The following is a 20933-nucleotide window of genomic DNA, read 5'->3' as shown; positions in this document are numbered from 1 at the left end:
CACTGCAGTTACTTCTTATATTTCCTACACAAACACCCAAACTCACAATTCTCCAGAATCATCTCCTCCCTGAATGAATGTGCACACATAGAGACAGTTTTTCTACACCACACTCATACACAAAAACACATGCTCTCTCTGTCATACACACATAGGGAGCCCATAGGGTTGATTGACAGCCATCACTCACCCCACTTCTGTTGCTAGGGAATAAAACCCTCCTTACTGCCGTTTACGTCCCCCCTCTTCCTTTCTGTCAGTAGCGTGCAGTGATAGGAATCGAGAAAAATAGTGCCAAGTGATAACAAGGTTTGATTTTTTCCTGGACAACGTTTTTGTGGTGCAAATATATCACTCTTTTGAACGCATATGGTTTTGAGAAGAAAAACACTTTACTTTCGTGACCCCAGCAACTTGCCGGACTACTTTCTTCAGCATCAAAAACCGTCTGGATCTCGGCTCACAGGACGCTGTCGGGGGATACGTCAGTGCTGATGCACAACGTTGCTGACAGGGAACCCATATAACTTTGTGTCTTAAAACCCAAACTATCCCGTTAAGACTGACACAGATAGGATGAAATGAGCCCTTGGACCCATGCAGCAACAGCTCTACTGAGACCCATGCAGCAACAGATCTACTGAGACCCATGCAGTAACAGCTCTACTGAGACCCATGCAGCAACAGCTCCACTGAGACCCATGCAGCAACAGCTCTGCTGAGACCCATGCAGCAACAGCTCTACTGAGACCCATGCAGCAACAGCTCTATTGAGACCCATGCAGCAACAGCTCCACTGAGACCCATGCAGCAACAGCTCTGCTGAGACCCATGCAGCAACAGCTCTACTGAGACCCATGCAGCAACAGCTCTACTGAGACCCATGCAGCAACAGCTCTACTGAGACCCATGCAGCAACAGCTCTGCTGAGACCCATGCAGCAACAGCTCTGCTGAGACCCAAGCAGCAACAGCTCTACTGAGACCCATGCAGCAACAGCTCTGCTGAGCTCTGTACTGTGAAATCCTGCAAAAGCTCCACTGAGCCCCGACACCCATCGTTCTCATGGCTCGTGCAACACATGAATGGCCGCCACTCCGCCAAGCAAGCGCAACACAGTTTCCACTCCTGTGTGCTTGTGTGTATCACGGTGTAGTTCAACCACGTCCAACTTGATCACAGTGCTCCGTAAATCATAGCTATATTTCACTGAGCCCAGCAGCAAGCACAACACAATCTGGGCCATTTGCTCAAACGTCCACCCCGCTTGCACAAATCTGGAGGCACGCTACACCTCCACCTGCCTCGTGGATGTAATAGTCACACACTTAGCCAGCACCGCATGCACAGAATGCAGACGCAGGATATGCCAGACCCCTGCGCTGCTCTGATAACTCACAACCTGCTCATGATCTGGAAAGCAGAGTTTCGACCTTCAGTCATGCAGGAGGCCCACATTTATCATAGCAACAGATTCTGTTCCAGGATCACTTTCAGCCTCGCACTCATATTTGCCATTTGGCTGTTGAGATGTTGTGAGGAAATGTGGCATAGTGAGGTTAATCTGGCGTAGATCTGCATCCACGTCCTTATCTACAAGCCATGGATCATAGTAGCCTAAAGGATCATATCAAACAGAGCATATTGACCAATCAGTAACACTGACTGAATTACGCTTAATTGAGCCTCTCCTCCACTCTTCTAAATCACCTTTCTGTCAATTTATTCCAGTGTCTAGAACATACTTACCATAACATATTTTCTTCCCCTTACCTCGCTGCAGCCATGGCGATTCTACATCCTCAGTCTCCTATTACACTGCCACCAATCTGGTCAACAGAGAAGATGCTCACTCTTGCCTACACTAATCACTACATCTCATATCATTACACAGTCCTCCCCATCCAGATAACTCTCCATCACAGATGCTTTTCCCACCGGTCTCAGGGTAAGTTGGGCACTATTCAGCCTTCACTTCTAGTCACTTCTAGTCACCCTCTGCAAGTGCATCATGAGCTTCCTCATTGGGAGTTGAACATGTGCAAATATGAATGTGCTTTTCCTTACACCATGTAAGTGGTCTTTATTGCCCCCTGTGTCAGTGACATTATTAATGTATTTAAATGATTTATGTATCTCTTTACCTACTAATTGTTCAAAGCTTGGTTCTCCTTCACCCATCAGTGGGTCACTGTGCAAGCTGTGCCTAATCATCTTCTGTAGCCTGGGCAGACATGGTTGCCCATCTTGTGTTATGAATTCTAAAGCTTGCTTTAAATAAAGTGGAAACAGTTCACAAGCCTCATATGTGTGTGTAAGTCTGGGGGATTGCCTTTTACTTGCAGTGCTTGGGCCACATCATGCCCAGTTTAATATGTGGAAGGGAATCATCTGGAAACGTGACAGAATATCCAGTCTCCACACAGAAAGCTCTCCAACACAGGACACAAATGGATGAACAGCTCCACTAGAAAGACATCTAAGATGCAACACATCTCACCTCAACGTCTCTAGTTTACAGCCGGGATCATTCAGTCTGTCTGTGAGCTCTCTGACACCTGAGTCTCCTGGGTGATTGTAGCTCAGATCCAGCTGTTTCAGGTAGGAGGGGTTTGATTTGAGGGCAGAGGACAAGAGAGAACAGCCCTCATGTGTGATGAGACAAAGAGACAGTCTGAAACAACAGATGCTCTTTCTTAATCATAAATTAAGGAAATGCAGTAAAAGGTATACAGGTAATTTGCTTATTCAGTTAGTTTGACTGACAATCCCTAAATGTCACCAATTAACATGACAAGTGCAGATCAATATAAATATTCACAGATGTACAATTTGACATCACACATAGGCACATTGTTTTTTCTTCCTGGTGGTTAACATACAGTACTACATAACATTCCTAATTACTGACCTCAGTGTCTCCAGCTTGCACTGCGGTTTTCTTAGTCCCACACAGAGCAGCTTCACTCCTTCATCCTGCAGGTCATTGTCACTCATGTCCAGTTCTCTCAGATGGGAAGGTGCACTTTGCAGCACGGATGCCATCATTTCACAGCTTGCTTTAGAGAGGTGACACTGATTTAGGCTGTTTGACAAACACAGGTGATGTGTAAGAAAAATATAAAGGTGTTGGTAGGGAAAATTATGTTTATTTGGTTGATGCAGCATTCAATCTTCATTCCAGTAATAAAGAATAACGAAGCATGAGAATCAATCTCAAAATCTCTCCCCCTTTTCTGTAATGACTATCAATGGCCAGCCCCCATGCCCATAAAACAATTAATTACTAACGTAATTAATAACGATTAGGTGTTAAAATCCCTTGTGCCAAAATCCAAGGTATAAACATAATGAAGCCCCTGTCAAAAATTAACTTAAAGAAGCAAGCTAACCACCAATCTGTCAACCAATGGTCACAAACATGTTGTTTCGTTAAGTTAGGCCCACGACACCTCATTTAACGAAACATCGGTGAATGAGGGTGCCCACTTGATATATCGAATATAAGAACAGTTATGTGCAGATGCTCTTCATCACAGCCATTCCCCAGCGCTTGGTAAGCTGACGTGGCTTTCTAGGCATCAACACCCCACTGTGCAGCTGGATGTTGGACTTCCTCACAGACTGACCCCAAACAGTATGTGTTGGAAGAAACACAACGGGCAACAAGCAGGCTGTCACAAGGCCAAGTTCTCATGCATGAACTATAGCTATCAAATATGACATGTGGGAGCATTGTGCTGACTCATCAGTGTTTGTTTAGGGTTTTGCATATGGCGTATACTGTAGTTGCACATGGTGTAAATATATTTTCCTTGTTATTAAATTAGCTTTAGTAAGACTTTGTCCTTCATTCAAATTATGGCTCCAGTGTGTCAAAACATTTCTGAAATACTTAAAGGAACACTTCACCGGTTTTTCATATTAAACTATGTTATCCGCTTAAGTAAGACGAGTTGATACATACCTCTCGCGTCTCAATGCGTGCACTCAAGAGCCCAAAAAAAGGAACTACTTCATAGCCGTGCGGTATATAGAAAAATAATGCACGTTCCAAATAGCGCATCACAATAGGAAATTTGACCAAGCAGTGGTATAAGACGGCACTATACACCTTCTGCTTGTTATCGCAGCCCTTTACAATGCACATTACCATGATTGTTCACAAATATCTTAACTTCGTCAACTCTGCTCGAACTAGCCTACTTTTTCCGGTGCAGCTCACGTTGGTTCTGTTGACGGAAGCGCATGAAGTGGGAGCGGAAGTGAGAGGGAGAGGGAGAGGGAGAAAAAAAATCAGGAGTGATGATATTACTGCGCCGAGTCGAAGTGCTCCCAAGTGCTTCCGCCACAAATGATAGTTATTCTTTTTATCCGCTTAGAAAAGCACCACGTTTTATTTTGTGTCGCCATACTTGGTCGTGTAACTACTCGTGTAGCTTTATTTAAATAGGGAAAACGTGCAGGAGTTTGGTCGCTTCTAACTGTTCATCTGTTTGGAACCTAAGGAATACATTGGGCTAAGCTAATGTGCTAACCAAGTGGCGCCGCCCGCCAGGGCTCTTGAGTGTACGCATTGAGACGCGAGAGGTATGTATCAACTCGTCTTACTTAAGCGGATAACATAGTTTAATATGAAAAACCGGTGAAGTGTTCCTTTAACATAATCAGTCTAAGACAAAGAATTCACTCACCAAACCCTCCTAGAGACACTGACTACAGGGAGCATTCTGTGGAGCCCTTCCTCTGATTTCAGGTATTTCTTCAGATCAAACTCCTCCAGCTCTTCAGCTGACATCAGCAGCAGGTACGCCAGAGCTGAACACTGGGCTGGAGTCAGTCTCTTCTCCTCGTCTGCTGAGCTCATGTATCTGTGGAACATAAAAGATGTGTATTGAACATTTCTGAATATTCCTCAAATCAGTGGGGGTCAGGGAGTTCTTTTCTGACACAATATAATATCCACCTGGTGGTCCAACCAACTACACCAGCAAAGACCAGCAAGAGCTGGAAGAAAACCAGCAAAACCCGCTAAAATCAGCTACAAGCATAAGCTGGTTTCTAACTGGGTTTTTATCAGGGTTCAATCAGAATCTATGATAAACATTTTCATTTTTCTTGTCTGTTTTGAAGTTGGTACTGATTTAGGCACATCAGTGATTTCTCACTTTGAAAGCTGAAGATGTCACTTGCTAGAAATGGTTAAAAAAAACATCACAAGTGTTAAAATATAAAATGCCATCACCAGATCATTCACGTTGTGAGGAATGTCTGGGCACTCTCCATTCGGAAATGGAGCATCCTAATGAGTAGACTTTGTGTTAACTTCGAAACCACTGGTCAGGGATTCTTAAAGCTGCATCCTACTGTGCCAATAACCTTTGCAAACTGATAATAAACCATATCAGCAGTAAGGAAGGAATACTGTAGAGATGCATGGATTGTGAAATTCTGGGCGAATACCAATGTTTAAAATAGCAATTTGACCAATAATCAATGCTGATACCAATATCAGTTTGTACACATTCATGCGGCTGCCATTTTTTGTTTGCCACTTCACATTTCAAAACTAACATCCCCCCTCTGGTGGCTGAAGGAAATGGTGAATTCGGTATTTATAGAAATTCACATAGTTTTACATTTATTTGTGCTTGTACAAATTGTGCTGTTGTGGATGTCACTAAATGCAAACATGTTCATTGCTGAATTCTGTCATTTGATGGACAAAATGTCTAAGCTAGAACATTTTCTGACACATGTAGCAAACATGTCCTCATGATCCACTAGCTACCTGACCCCTGAATACATTATAAAAACACGTAATCCCTGTGGGATCCCAGGCTCAAAACACTGCAACAAAAACAGCTTGGTGCAGTCTGAACCATGAAACATGATAAAATTGGCGTTCATGACACGAGAGGGAGGGGCAAGCTAGCTCTCTGTTTTGTTTGAAAATACTTCAAACGTCAACAGAAGTGACAGCACCATGCTCATAGAACGTTTAATAATGTTCTTTGAAAAATGGCAATGATTTTACAGTTTGATTTATGATAGTTGGCTCTATAGCCAAGTTTTGTCTGCACACTAGTCTTAAAGCTTAATGTGGAGTGTCGATTACCTGTTGATCTCCTCAACCAGTGAATCATCTCCAAGTTCATTCAGACAGTGGAAGAGGTTGATGATTCGTTCTGGTGGGATGTTTTCATTTTCAATCTTTTTCTTGATGTATTCAACAGTCTTCTTGATGCTCAGTTGCCCGACACCCAATTGTGGCAGAACATTATTTAGGGGGAACCGAACCTCAGGCTCCAACATTGGAGCCAGTCCAAGAAGGAAGCGCAAACACAGATCCAATTGTCCATTTTCATTTAGTAATGCCCTCTCCAAAGACATCTTGTAGAGGTCGAACCTTGAGTAGTTGAAATTCCATTTGATCTTCTCCCAAGGAGTCTTGATGAAGAGATTTGCCTGGTCAATTGCATGTGTGTGGAGCAAGTACAGAGCTGCCAGGAATTCCTGTACACTCAGGTGCACAAAGCTGAATATGCTCTCTCCACTTATAGCACTTTCTTTTTTGAAGATCTTTGTACAAAGTCCAGCGTGCAATGCTCCTGTATTTACATTAATGTCACACTCTCTCAGGTCCTCCTCATAAAATATCAGGGTGCCCTTCTCCAGATGTTTGAATGCCAGTTTCCCAAGTTTAACAAGGAGCTGTCCTTTTTCCTCTGGGCTCATCTTCTTCTCGCATCTCTCATTCATTCTGGTGATCTGAAAGACACTGAATTGTGTGTACATTTCAGTCAATGTTTTGGGCATTTCCTGGTCAGAGGCACTTTGCTCTTCTCCCTTTCCTCCAAGCACAGCTGCTGTGATCCGGCAGAACACTGGAATGTGACACATTATGTAGAGGCTTCTCTTTGATTTGACGTGTGCTATAACATCTTCAGCTTTCTTTGGAATGACCTTCCTAAAATACTCCTCTCTGTGATGTTCATTGAAGCCTTGGATCTCTGTCACTAAGTGGAAAAGGTCACACAGGTCCTTGTTGGCTGCTGCTGGTCTCGTTGTTACCCAGATGAGTGCAGAAGGCACCAGTTTACCAGTTATTAGACTTGTTGTTAACATGGCAACTGATGCTTTTTCTTTTGGGTCACAGACTTGGTTGTCCTTGTCCTTGAAGTCCAGCTGGATTCTGCTTTCATCCAGACCATCCAACACAAAAAGAACTGTCTTTTTCAATTCCATGGCTTCTTTAAACTCTTCAAGCTCTGGGTAGAATTTAAGGAGAAGGTCAAATAGGCTGTAGTCCTCTTTGTACAAGTTCAGCTCTCGAAATGGAAGAACAAAAACCAGTTCTATATTTCTGTTCTCTCTCTCTTCTGCCCAGTCCAAGACAAACTTTTGCACAGCAACACTTTTCCCCACTCCGGCTATTCCCAAAGTCAAGACCTTTGTGACAAGTTTACCAGCATAATAGTGGTCAGTGAATAGGTTTGACAACTTGACTGAGTTCATGGTCCCAGAGAATGTCCTGGTCTCAATTTGTTTTAAGTGAATTGTTGACACTTCATGTGCACTGTTGACCCCCCCAGTGCGTCCCTCTACAACACAAAGATCAGTGTAGATGTCCTGTAGCTCTTCGTCTCCCAGCTCTTGACGTACAAGGAAATACTTATCTATTAAGAGGGACTGAAGGCGATGCGTGGCTGGAGATTTTTCCTCTGTTGGAATGGAAATGTAAAGAGAAGAAAATGAATGGATGGGAGGATTTTATCTAAATGTGTGTATTGTCTGCACATACGTTACCTTTATTCTGAGGTCTGGAAATCACTGACAGAGGACAAGAGAAACAACAAAATCATTACAGAAGCACAACATGAATTTTATCAAGCTAATGTGTCCATTTTACATCATATTTCATATTTACCTTTGCCTAGTTTCCTCTCCAAGTTTTTGACCAGCTGGTTGTTTCCCATGATCCTTAAAATCTTCAGCATGACCTCAACCGAGTCTTCTACACAGTACTTTTGTACCATTTGGTCCACTATGTCATCCGTGTCAGCTTTCTCCAGCTTACCCCATGGGAGTTCTTCCTTTAAATTAGACTTGAACCTTTTGAGGTCGTCACTAGACAGTTGGTCCAATGTTTCTCGCATGCATTGGCAAATGAATGAGGGTTGAAGTGTGTTGCACCCTGTGCCTACAGTATTACACAAATACACATCAGTTAGGACATTATCTTGTGTAGAGCACTGAGGTCAATATGGGCTTTAGTCCCAGATCCTTAATTCAGAAAAGTCTCAAATAGCTTTTTACTTCTGACAATTGAGTCTTAATATGCAACTATATGTAATAACAATGTTTACATTTCAAATGATTACATTTAAAATATTTTTCCAGTTTCCAAAACTATGTTTTCTTACCAGGCATCATCTTGTTTGTTTGGTCATCTGGCCCAGCTGGCTGCTTCATGTCATCCATCCTGTTAATCATGTTTAGGATTAGACACAGTACAGTACAGCAGGTATGGTGTGTTTTAGGTGGAGTTAGCTGCTAACTGGAGTTCAGCGCAAAATCACATCTGGAATATTCTGCTACCATGTACGGTACCTATATTAGCTGGTTTGAATTGCATTGAGCTCAATGAGAGTGAAACCAGCTACAGTAATAGGCTAAATGAAATAAAACCATGCCAATCTCTAGGTATGGTGAAGGGTATTTGATGATGTGGCGGTATTTTAATTCCAAATGACAAGATGACTTTATTAGGGTGCATAGTGTGCTGGATCCATGAAGTAACTGGCATTTAAAAAATAAAAAGAATACAATTCCGCCTGCCTCTATGGGAAATTTAACACATACTGTAGGTTAACATAGGCGTTCCACTACTTATGACCCCTGTATTTTAAGGAAAACATTATCCTTTTTTCATTTAATATAGGTGTGCAAAGCTAATAGACATCCAAACAGATTGATGGCTGTAATTACAGTAAAGCAAAAGGAAGCTCTACAAAGTGTTAAAATCAGTGGTATGACTTTTCCAACCCTGTTATTCATTTTTGTTAATTAATGTTTTTTTTAATTAACTGTTTTTGTTCATTATTTTGATGTTGTACAGCTACATTTGTAAATTAAACTGGACATTTGATTTCAGGCTGTAAGACAAATAAAGTAACTATTTCAAAGGGGTATGATGATTTTCTATAGGCACTGTATGTACTTGAAATGAAAATAATTAAAATACACATCTCTGATCACGGTCATCAAGATCTTTGAGTGTGTGTGTGTGTGTGTGTGTGTGTGTGTGTGTGTGTGTGTGTGTGTGTGTGTGTGTGTGTGTGTGAATGTCTGCCTGTGTACATCTCTCCCTCCAACAAGCACGTCGTATTTAGCAGCTCACTCCTAAAATGGTCCAGCTTACACATTGTGCAGTAATACATTTAAAGCCCTTTTTCACATCCAGGGCCCTAATTTGAATGATGTGCAGAGTGTAAAGACTGAAGTCTAACTAAAAGTTAATCTAACTAGATGCACCGCATAGCGGTACACAATATGATCGCCGCTCAGTTCTGCACATTCTTGCCACACAACAAAATAATGCTTACAAGTTACTGAAAGCAAATGCCGTTCCATCGATCTTTCCAGATGCACCAACAGCTACTGATTGCTAATAAAACAAGCCCCTCTCGAAACGTTAGTCTAGCTGCTTCTGATAACTTTAGATTGAGACTGTGCTACATGCACAGGTGACGTTATGTGTGCTGTAGCATGGCAGAGTGGAATTAGTTGGAGCGGCAGGTAAATAAACTTGTGTGATTGTCATGAAACCGGCTTCCTCTGTAGCCTGGATAATATCAATCTGCTACTGCCATGGAACAAAGTAGGCCTATAGGCTATTGCAATGCAAGGTTAGTTTTATTTCTAACATTATTCTATCAACACAGACATGTGCATTGATAGTCTGACGTTATAATTTATTTGTTTCGGGTGTTCTGAGGAGTGGGTTAAGACTATTTTTAGTGGCAGGCTCAGCACCAGCTTAGCACCAGGTGACCGCTGCAATTTAAGGACCGGATCAAATGCACTGAAAACTGTCTCCATCGACCTGTATCAACCCGGCTACATTGGAAATGAGGTCCTACAGTATGTTCAAAATTCCGAGCTTTTCCTTCAAACAAATTATCTGGAGTGGATGAGATGTAAGGCTATTTTTATATCAGATGCATTATTAAACCTGCTATATACAGTATCAAGTGCTATCTTTCTCTCCCTCTAAGGGCGTATTCACACCAGGAAGGTCCGTTAGTTCACTTACTTGGTCCGGACCAATTTTTTTTTCTTTTTTTCTTTTTTAGTGCGGTTCGCTTTCACACCGTGATTAATTGCAACCGGACCAGAATTTATAAACAAAAGCACATGTGCTAAGGTCGTTCAACCATTGGCTGGTAAACGTGAAGGTGGGGTGAAGAATAGGAAGCCAAAGTCAAAGTTGGCCCACGTAAATACTACTTTACGTGCGTACTGTACTCGTTATTATCCTAGCAATATAGTTTACAGTTACAGCTTTGCAGAAGTGCTTGAGCGTCAAGACCGTTTGATGCAAGTTTAACAATATCATGCTCGTAATTTTGCATCGACGAAGACGTGCAACAAAACAGCTGAGAAGAGCTCTCATGTGTGTCCAACATGCTAACAGCAGGCCTACGGAAGACGGAACGGGTAGGAGATGCAAAATCAAATTATTGTTGGCAAAAAAGCGTTAGCCCACTGCTGCTTACAGCTGTTGTGCGTCACGGAGCTATCCTACATTTCCCATAATGTGCAAAAACTACGGGAGCTCGTCAAATCTAAAAAAGGTAGATTTCTGTAACTGGGTCGGATCGAGGTCGGTCTGCTTTCACACCATAAACGAACCGCACCAGGGTTCGATAGGAACCGCTCCGAGACCACCTCCTCAGCTGGGTCTCGGTCCGCTTGTTTGGTCCGCACTAGAGTTCGAGTGATTGTATTCACACCAGTCAAAAAGGTCCGAACCAAGCAAGAAACGAACTTGAGTTCGTTTTAATCGAACTAAACAAGGCAGGTGTGAATACCCCCTTAGTCTCTCTCTCTCTCTAATCCTCTCTAATCCTCTCTCTCTCTCTCTCTAATCCTGTGTGCACACACATATCTCACTTTGGATCAGACTTTGGTGGTCCACTGCTGAAATTGCGAGGGTGTTCCATGGACTCGTCACTCTTCATGGACACACAGCTGGGCACTGGAGACACTGGTCTGGGTGTCTGTGGTCTGGATAATATACATACAAATAGATGGAGCAACACATCTTCACAATTCAAATAAAAGGTGTACATACTGTACCATCTCCTTTAAACACACATACAAAAACTCAAGGACACACACACACACACACACACACACACACACTCAATGACACACAAACACCTACCCACACACACACGCATGCACAATGACAAACACACAAATGAAATATCTCTCTCACTTCCTCATATACACACAAAATCTCTCTCTCTCTCCCTCTGCCACACACACACACACACCCCAACACACACAATCTCTCTCTCTCTCTCTCTCTCTCTCTCTCTCTCTCTCTCTCTCTCTCTCTCTCTCCTCTCTCTCTCTCACACACACACACACACACGTCTACTCTTGTATGGATGCAACAAGGTGAAATCTCACTTTGGATCAGACTTTGGTGGTCCACTGCTGAAATTGCGAGGGTGTTCCATGGACTCGTCACTCTTCATGGACACACAGCTGGGCACCGGAGACACTGGTCTGGGTGTCTGTGGTCTGGATACAAAAGGAGACAAAATACATAATAAATTGAGTGAAACACCTTCACACAAACTCAATGACACACACATAAAATCTCTATCTCTCTCTCTTCCACACGCACACACACACTGTGACTATCCTGAGCACTGCCGCTGCTCCTGCGAGCGCTCATAGGCGTGGCTTCGGCACTGTTGAGGGCCGCACCTGATTTGCTGCCTCTTAAAAAGCCGGACTTCGAAAAGATGGCGCGCGGGGCTACGGACGGCTGGTGGCTCCCTACGTCTGCCGTCTTTGCTTTTGTTCTTCCTTATGGGTTTATCCTGTGTTTGATTTCTTTTCTTGCACTCATGTTGCGTTACATTCACATTACATGCCGACACTGCTTAACACAACTGATTTACTGACTAACCCCTTGCATATAGTTTTCCTTCTCTTTAAGTAAATTCTTTAATTATTTTGGCAACTCCGTGTCCGTGTCCTCCTTAGTTTGTTACGTTCTGAGCTAAACGTAACACACACACATACACACACACACACACACACACACAACACACACACACTTAGCATGTCTACAAACCCTCATCAATGTGTCATCATGCGCCCTCAACACCCCCTGTGTTTCAATCAACATGCCCGTACTGTTGGTGTGCAGGGTTCATTAAAGCAGCCGTCGGCAGCATTTCTTTAGTCATATTAGCTTGAACTCTCATGACTGACTGTCTGGAGGTAGAATATTAAATAGGCTGTTTAGGTAAAATCCCGAATTCTCTAGCTCCCTCTAAAGCCTGTAATCGTCGGTAATCGTGCTTGCAAAAATCAAGCGCTCCCTATTTTGTTTAAGCAATCACTTTAGGGGGTAGGAATCGCTACCTGTCAGTCACAGCTTGTGCACACTCTGCTATCCAGCCGCTGCTACTCTGCTGCTGCTCACGTGCACAACATCGTCTCCAGAGGAGGAGGGGTTTGGGGAGGGGGGGGGGGCAGTTTGGAGCTTGGTAGAGGTTGGTTAGCCTGACTCTCGCCAGACCCTTGTAGTTCCGCCATGCTCCACCAGAGGCGTTTCGCTGAGCTCCACACAAGGGTCTGGACGCGAGGGCAATCCAAACCCCTGGGCCAGTGATCAAAAAATAAGCAACCAATCAGGAGCGCCGAAGCGAGTGTTTGATTCAAATAACAATGGCGGCACGCAGCGAGGAGTCTTGTGCTGACATTGATTCTGCTATTTCAACCATTTTGTCGAATCTATCGAGTATTCATTCTTTAAAAGATTAACAGAGAATAGTTTTGAAGACATTTATTGGTGGCAAGGATGTTTTTACTCTTCTTCCGACCGGGTTTGGCAAGAGCTTGAAGAAGCCTAGCACGTCATTCAAGATAACAGGCAAGTGGTTTATCGAATCACATGCGAGGATGTTTTACAAGGACCCGCCTTCAGAAATACATCTCCTATCGAGAAGTCCCAGATCCTTGTGTGAAGCAGACAGCGAACTACAGGATCTCTCTCTGACTAGTATCAGAGTCCCTCTCTAAAAAAAGAGGTGAGGAAAATGTTTCTGATGAGAAGTTCCTCATGAAGTGCTTACTTTTAGCAGCTATGTGGACCAATCAGCAGCTGATCTGTGGATCCATTTCTGCTCCAACAATAGCAGACGTGTTGATAGAGACCAGAGAACCACTGACAGAGGAGGTAGCCTGGGCCTACAATGGAAAACAATATGAACACTTAACATGAAACAATTCCCACTACTTGTACAGCTACAATTAATAGCCTAGCCAGTGCTTAACGATGTGTTGCTCTGACTGGTGTCTGGTGTGAGGTGAGGTGAAGTCTGTGGGTGCCTCTCAACCTCTCCTCCAGGCTCGTTCCAACTGATCTACACACTGGATAGACTATCCCATTACTGCTACAATTAATAAATGTAGTAGGCTAGACCTACTTCTTTTTTGCCAGTTTTCTGAACGATGTGTTGCTCTGACTCTGACTGTGTCTGGTGTGAGGTGAGGTGAAGTCTGTGGGTGCCTCTCAACCTCTCTCCTCGTTCCCACTGATCTATAACTAACACTGGATAGACTATCCCATTGTTGCCGCCCTATCATTCTTTATCTAGATCAGTGGAAACGAGGACCGAGGAAGGAACGGAGGATGTGTAAATGAGAGGCACCCTGTGCTTTCAAATGGAAAAAGGGCAGTGCTTTTTTTTAACAATAGGGGGAGCCTGTTGGAATTTGACTGTGATACAGGGAAGAGGTAGCCTGGCAAGCCAAACTACACAGAAATGTATAGTCTGTGGTCGGACCATTCACAGAGTTGAAGCCTGTGGGTGGGATGAACAGTTGTCTTTCAAACTGCCTCTGCACGTAATAGGCCAGCATTTGTGACCAATCGTAGCCGGTCGGCAAAACGGCAAATACATCCTTCTTTAAAACGAATGACTTGAGTGCTTCTTTCTGCTCAAACTTCAAAGAAAAGCCCAAGTCTAACTCTTCCAAAGCCGATTGAAACGAGCGCCTTCGTTAGCCTCATCCATCTTTTGTTTTTCTCGTAGGTTGTCCTCAACGGTGTAGACCATCCCGCTAGGCAAAAATATTTTTGGCCGCTAGGGTGCGTCTAGATTTCTAGGCTAGGGAAGAGGCGAACTTCAGGCTACTTTTGAGCCTTGAAAAAAAAGAAAAGTTATTTTTTAAGATTTCTGTGATGCCCATTACGAGATGTCGTGATGCCTTATTTCAGACATAGGATAGGGCTAAAACTTAATACAGTAATACATTCTTGGCAGATTTGTGTTAATGTTAGGTAGGTCGTTTCCTGCCTGTGTGTAGGCCTAATAGCCCAATTAGGCTTACTTTATCTGCAAGCTACGTTCCGAACGATCCATAGGCTACGATAGATTATTTACTATTTAGGCCTAATAAAAATTTTACCCTATTCAACTTTAGTGTCTCGCCAATAGACCTCTGAAGTTCGCCTACAAAAAAGCTGCCATCTTTGAGATTCGGTATCTGGCGATTTTTCCTATGGGAAAATAACATGGGGATTTTGAATTATCGCACCTGTTAAACTGTCGCGGGGACGATATAGTCTTAAATAAAGACGTTTTCCTGAACACACTTTTGTCCTCTGCCTTCTTGTGCCTACTTTGATCTCCGGTACGTGAAGTCGGCACACTTTCATTTTTGCTACCCCAGAGCTAACCGGCTAACTATCTTAATGGCAAGTTGCATTGCAAGTTAGCTCTGGGGTAGCGAAAATCAAAGTCTGCCGCCTTCGCGTACCGGAGATCACAGATTCCTCTCGAAGGCAGAGGACAAAAGTGTGTTCAGGAAAACACCTGAATTTCCGATTTTGTCATCCCCGCGAGAGTTTAACAGGTGTGATAATTCCAAATCCCCATGTTAATTTCCCATAGGAAAAATCGTCAGATACCGTAACTCCTTATATGGGCAAAGATGGTAGCTTTTTTGTAGGCGAACTTCAGAGGTCTATATAACTTTTAAACATCAATATGGCCGCCATAAAGACATCTGAGCAAATGCAAACATTGATTTTCTGACTCCTTATACAATAACCTTTCCAAAAATGTATAGTTTAGCAAATCCCCAAAAAATTCCCACAAAGGTTAAAATCTGGACATAGTGCACCTGACTAAATAGCCCAATTAGGCTTACTTTATCGGCAAGCTATAGCCTACGTTTCGATCGATCCATAGGCTACGATAGATTATTTAGGCCTACTATTTAGGCCTATTTAGCAAATTAGGTTAAAGTCAGGGTCTGTGTTATGAAATGTAGGCCTAGTCAACGAACAAATCCATGACGTCTCCGAGTGGTGTCCCTCTCTAAATGATCACAGGCCACGAAACAGGACTCAATTCACGCTTCTGTAATCGATCACAACCTACATTTAACTCACTTTTATCTACTTACCCCAAATACAACGTTAGAAATGTTTTTGCCCGATCACCAGTTTCTGATGTCCCTTATGTATGGAAGCATATGAGTTCCAAAATTCAAATGAGAATGCATTCTGCAATATGCAATTCTAAAAGACATTACATTATGCAATTGCTAATTCATTATGCAATTTAATATTACAATTGGCAATACTTTCTTTCAAAATGCATTTTAATATACAAAGTGGCAATGCAGTCATCAAATCAATTTGATGTATTTTGGTTAAAAATTTTAAAAGACATGGATTGAATTGCATTCCATTTTGCCATGGTACTTTAGTCTCAAAATTCAAATGGCAATTCATTTTGCATTTCAATTTTCAATATTCAGTTTCATCATTTAATTGTCTATTACTTTTGCAATTTAATGTTCAAAATTCAATGTAGAATTTAATTATTTTTTAATTTTTAAATTTTTTTAATTGTTTTTTGAAAAAGTTTTTTAAAAAAATATTGAAAACATTTTGAATATTTTTTGGCAAAAAGTTTTGCCCGGTTTGCAGAAATAGCGCCCCCGTTATTGCATAGCACTTTGTCACGCTCTTTGTGTCTCAAAATTCAAATGGCAATGGCAAACGCGATTCCAAAACACATTGCAATCTGTCAGTCTCCCATCACCCATGGCGGGAAGTACGTCACGTCCGTGTTTATCTCTCATTGGTCAGTCTTCTCTTTAAGGCGGGTCTTGGGCAGGGCGGGTGACGGTCTCCAGGTAGAGAAGAGAACGCAAAAGAGAAATTGGCGCTGACAGTAGCCTACTGTTGGAGGTGATGGACAAAAACAGTAGCTCAGCTACTGAGGGAGGCAGGCGTGTGTGTGTGTGCGTGCGGAGACCTTGATCCGACCGTACGCCACCCCCTCCAGGAGCGTGTATCAGGGTGAAGCGTGAAAAATAGCACACAGGTAGCCAGGGGAGCTGAGGGAGCTGGCAGCCCAGGGCCTTGGAGCTCATATCTGGGTGGAGCGTTTGCTCCTCTCAGCCGGAGGACTGCTCCAGATTAACGACCATAGACAGTAAGATAGGTTACTGACAGGGCTAACACAGGGCTACTAACAGGGCAGGGCTGTTAATGACAGGGCTACATCGTTTCATTCACACTCTGACCACGACCGTCCAGCTGCCGCCTGCACTGTCAGACCGGTCAGACCCCCTGCACAAAGCCTTCGAGGCTTTGCCCCTGCACGGTCAGATCCGGAAACGAAGCGTATAGTCAAGTCCTGAGATATCGAGACATCGTTCTTTTCACAAATACACCATATTTTTAAGCAAATAAAGTTGTTTACTTAAGATTACTCATGCAGCGTTTTATCAACGTTTGGTCCGCGAAAATATTCTCGCTGCACCGGTAGGGACTCGGTTGCGAGACTCGGTGAGACGTGATCCCATCCCACTGGATTGTACATCCAAAACTATAACTGTAAAACGTCGACATTGACGAATGTAATACATTTGTGCTACGTTATAAAAATAAAACGTAGACACTGATTAAAAGATGCACTTGCTTGTGCTACATTCTTATCAACGATCATTGAAAAACTACTTCCTCGTTTGGGGCAAAGCCATCGATATCTCAGCAAGTGACTAATTGCTTTCAGGTCCTGACAGTGCAGCGGGCACAGAATGAAGCACAAATTAGCAAGTGCATCTTTTAATCAGTGTCTACGTTTTATTTTTATAACGTAGCACAAATGTATTACATTCGTCAATGTCGATGTTTTTCAGTTATAGTTTTGGATGTTAGTACAAACAACAATCCAGTGGGATGGGATCACGTCTCACCGAGTCTCGCAACCGAGTCCCTACCGGTGCAGCGAGAATATTTTCGCGGACCAAACGTTGATAAAACGCTGAGTAATCTTAAGTAAACAACTTTATTTGCTTAAAAATATGGTGTATTTGTGAAAAGAACGATGCACGTTCCTCGTTTGGGGCAAAGCCATCGATATCTCAGGACGTGACTATACGCTTCGTTTCCGGATCTGACCGTGCAGGGGCAAAGCCTCGAAGGCTTTGTGCAGGGGGTCTGACCGGTCTGACAGTGCAGGCTGCAGCTGGACGGTCGTGGTCAGACCAGGAGTGCCTGTGAGTGTGAATGAAACGATGTAGCCCTGTCATTAACAGCCCTGCCCTGTTAGTAGCCCTGTGTTAGCCCTGTCAGTAGCCTATCTTACTGTCTATGGTCGTTAATCTGGAGCAGTCCTCCGGCTGAGACAGAGCCCCTTTAGGGAGAGCCGGTCCACTTCCTATTAACTCCATTGTACCGGATTGTTCCTGCAATCTGTTGAAATTCCGCTAGGGACGTTGCCGAGCAAGTGATAAATGAATTGTGGTCTATGGGGCTAAGCGGCTAGAACTCGTTTTTTCCACAGTTGACAACTTCATTTCTTAATTGTCGTAGTAGCTACCTGAGTATAGGTTTTCCACTGGAAATGAAATAAAAAGTCACTCATGTCCTTTCTGCTTTTCATAGGATGGGCCGTTTTCCCTGTAACATGCTAGCATTTAGCTCATGGATGCTCGCGACACTCGCGACCGATTAGGCTACGACCGTCGTGAAGCTGAACCTTCTTTTAGGTCTATGGCCGTAAAGTGGTTCGCTTGTGTCACGTGACATGAAAACTTTGAAAGGGTTTTTAGGAATAACAACACATATTGAAAAATGTATTGGTCAGCTGATTGTCAAGTCAAGTTATCCTGCATCGCATGCATTAATGCAATTTTAGGAGAAAAAATTATATAACGACAAATGTGGTACTGGGGGGTTCAGCTCCATTGCTACCCATTCATTCATCACTTGCTCGCGATCGCCCTCTAGTTGCAGTACCATGCGGAAGTATTTCGCTAGTGGTCCTTCTCCCCTTATTAGACATTCTCTGGCTGAGAGGAGCAAACGCTCCACCCAGATATGAGCTCCAGGGCCCTGGGCTGCCAGCTCCCTCAGCTCCCCCCCTGGCTACCTGTGTGCTGTTTTTCACGCTTCACCCTGATACACGCTCCTGGAGGGGGTGGCGTACGGTCGGATCAAGGTCTCCGCACGCACACACACACACGCCTGCCTCCCTCAGTAGCTGAGCGACTGTTTTTGTCCATCACCTCCAACAGTAGGCTACTGTCAGCGCCAATTTCTCATTTGTGTTCTCTTCTCTACCTGGAGACCGTCACCCGCCCTGCCCAAGACCCGCCTTAAAGAGAAGACTGACCAATGAGAGATAAACACGGACGTGACGTAGTTCCCGCCATGGGTGATGAGAGACTGACAGATTGCAATGTGTTTTGGAATCGCGTTTGCCATTGCCATTTGAATTTTGAGACACAAAGAGCGTGACAAAGTGCTATGCAATAACGGGGGCGCTATTTCTGCAAACCGGGCAAAACTTTTTGCCAAAAAATATTCAAAATGTTTTCAATATTTTTTCAAAAAACTTTTTCAAAAAACAATTAAAAAATGTTAAAAAATAAAAAATAATTAAATTCTACATTGAATTTTGAACATTAAATTGCAAAAGTAATTGACAATTAAATGATGAAACTGAATATTGAAAATTGAAATGCAAAATGAATTGCCATTTGAATTTTGAGACTAAAGTACCATGGCAAAATGGAATGCAATTCAATCCATGTCTTTTAAATTTTTAACCAAAATACATCAAATTGATTTGATGATTGCATTGCCACTTTGTATATTAAAATGCATTTTGAAAGAAAGTATTGCAAATTGTAATATTAAATTGCATAATGAATTAGCAATTGCATAATGTAATGTCTTTTAGAATTGCATATTGCAGAATGCATTCTCATTTGAATTTTGGAACTCATATGCTTCCATATAAGTGCCTTGCTCAAGGGCACAACAGTGAAAGCCGGGAATTGAACCGACAACTTTCAGGCTACTACACACTAGCCCAGCTCCTTAACCACTAAACTAATTTCCTACCTATCTCAACATTTTGTTTGATAGTCCAAATCAAGTCCTTGATATGGGGTTGATTATTGCTGATACTTTTGCTCCTCCCTCAAGCAGTAGGCCACGCCCATTATATCTAGTCTCAAAACACACCTGACCACATTGCATCAGTACTCTGTCACAGTAGTTCCAGACACAAGACTAACAGGTCTAGTGACTGTCTTCAGAGTTTGTGGGCCAAAGGTAGACTTGCCCGTCTCTTAACATAACATACATAACACAGGTGTGGCACTACAGAGTGTCATACAGAGTCACTGAGCACACAGTTTATGGTTCTTTACTAAAATAAAGCCACCATTAAACATTGCAGTTTAACAGAGAGATGGAGACGCAGAGAGAGAGAGAGAGAGAGAGAGAGAGAGAGAGAGACTATCCAATAGAGAGAAGGAGATGCATGTGTAGCAGGCCAAAGCCCAAAACAATGTGACACCATTTCATCTTCTTTTTCTGTGTGACTAGCGTTATATCTGCAATATTATATAACCTAGACAACCTGGACATAGTAGCATAATTCATCTTGATTACTTTTACTGTCAGTATTGATCTAATTTGTGCAATAGGCCTATGATCCTCCAATTGGATTAGGATATGGAGTCTGTGAGCCTATTACAACTGAAAAGTCTACAAAAAGTCGTATACTAGAGGAGATTACTCACAGCCATTCAGTTTTTCATTGTAGCTTCGTCTTTCCACCAGAATAGACTACGGGCACAAGGTGATATGTTGATCCTTTCGTTTTCACCTGTGTGCAGGTGCTCTTAACAGAAATTCTGAAGGGCTGGCACAAGCCCTCAGGAGGTGGACTAGACCAGAAAAGCCAGTTTTGTTACTGATGAGACATTTCCTTGAAGGCATAGATACAGCACAGACCTACTGCTACTCCATGCAAATGAAATATGATTTTACTTTAGCATTATTTTCTTTCTGGCTAAAGAGAGCTTAGCTCAGACTGATGAGTATTAACATGGCACGTCCTTCGGAATGAGAGAAATAAGAACGATGGTAGAAGGATAGTAGCCTATGACCACTGTGGTGCTTACTGTCTCACTGAGTGTGATCAAATGCTCTGCATCCCTTGGTGTAAAGCTGTGTTCCTCAGGTGTTAAACCTCCCCTAGGTGGCAGCTGTAACATACTACACCCTCCCGAGCCCTCAACACCTCCACCAATGGCTTGGAGCAGAGCAACCCTGTGACCTTTGCACTGACACTGATAAT

The 20933-nt window shown here is 43.0% G+C and overlaps 1 protein-coding gene across 1 annotated transcript in view; it reads right to left on the bottom strand.

Annotated features, from left to right (window-relative positions):
- The window catches only part of LOC134088641 (NACHT, LRR and PYD domains-containing protein 12-like), a 22843-nt gene extending 2404 nt beyond the window's left edge, over positions 1–20439 (bottom strand). The window contains exons 1-11 of the mRNA XM_062542708.1: positions 20374–20439; positions 13386–13500; positions 11704–11817; positions 11179–11292; positions 8427–8485; positions 7931–8203; positions 7810–7833; positions 6119–7724; positions 4695–4871; positions 2912–3085; positions 2501–2674 (exon numbers count right to left, since the gene is read on the bottom strand). Coding sequence (XP_062398692.1) covers positions 2501–2674; positions 2912–3085; positions 4695–4871; positions 6119–7724; positions 7810–7833; positions 7931–8203; positions 8427–8485; positions 11179–11292; positions 11704–11771 — 2669 coding nt within the window. The 5' untranslated portion in view covers positions 11772–11817; positions 13386–13500; positions 20374–20439. The remainder of the gene's footprint in view (positions 1–2500; positions 2675–2911; positions 3086–4694; positions 4872–6118; positions 7725–7809; positions 7834–7930; positions 8204–8426; positions 8486–11178; positions 11293–11703; positions 11818–13385; positions 13501–20373) is intronic.
- Positions 20440–20933: the final 494 nt, after the last annotated feature.

Source organism: Sardina pilchardus, chromosome 1, assembly GCF_963854185.1.
Source record: "Sardina pilchardus chromosome 1, fSarPil1.1, whole genome shotgun sequence".
NCBI classification, from domain to species: Eukaryota; Metazoa; Chordata; class Actinopteri; order Clupeiformes; family Clupeidae; genus Sardina; species Sardina pilchardus.
This window is presented reverse-complemented; position numbering and strand designations above follow the sequence as displayed.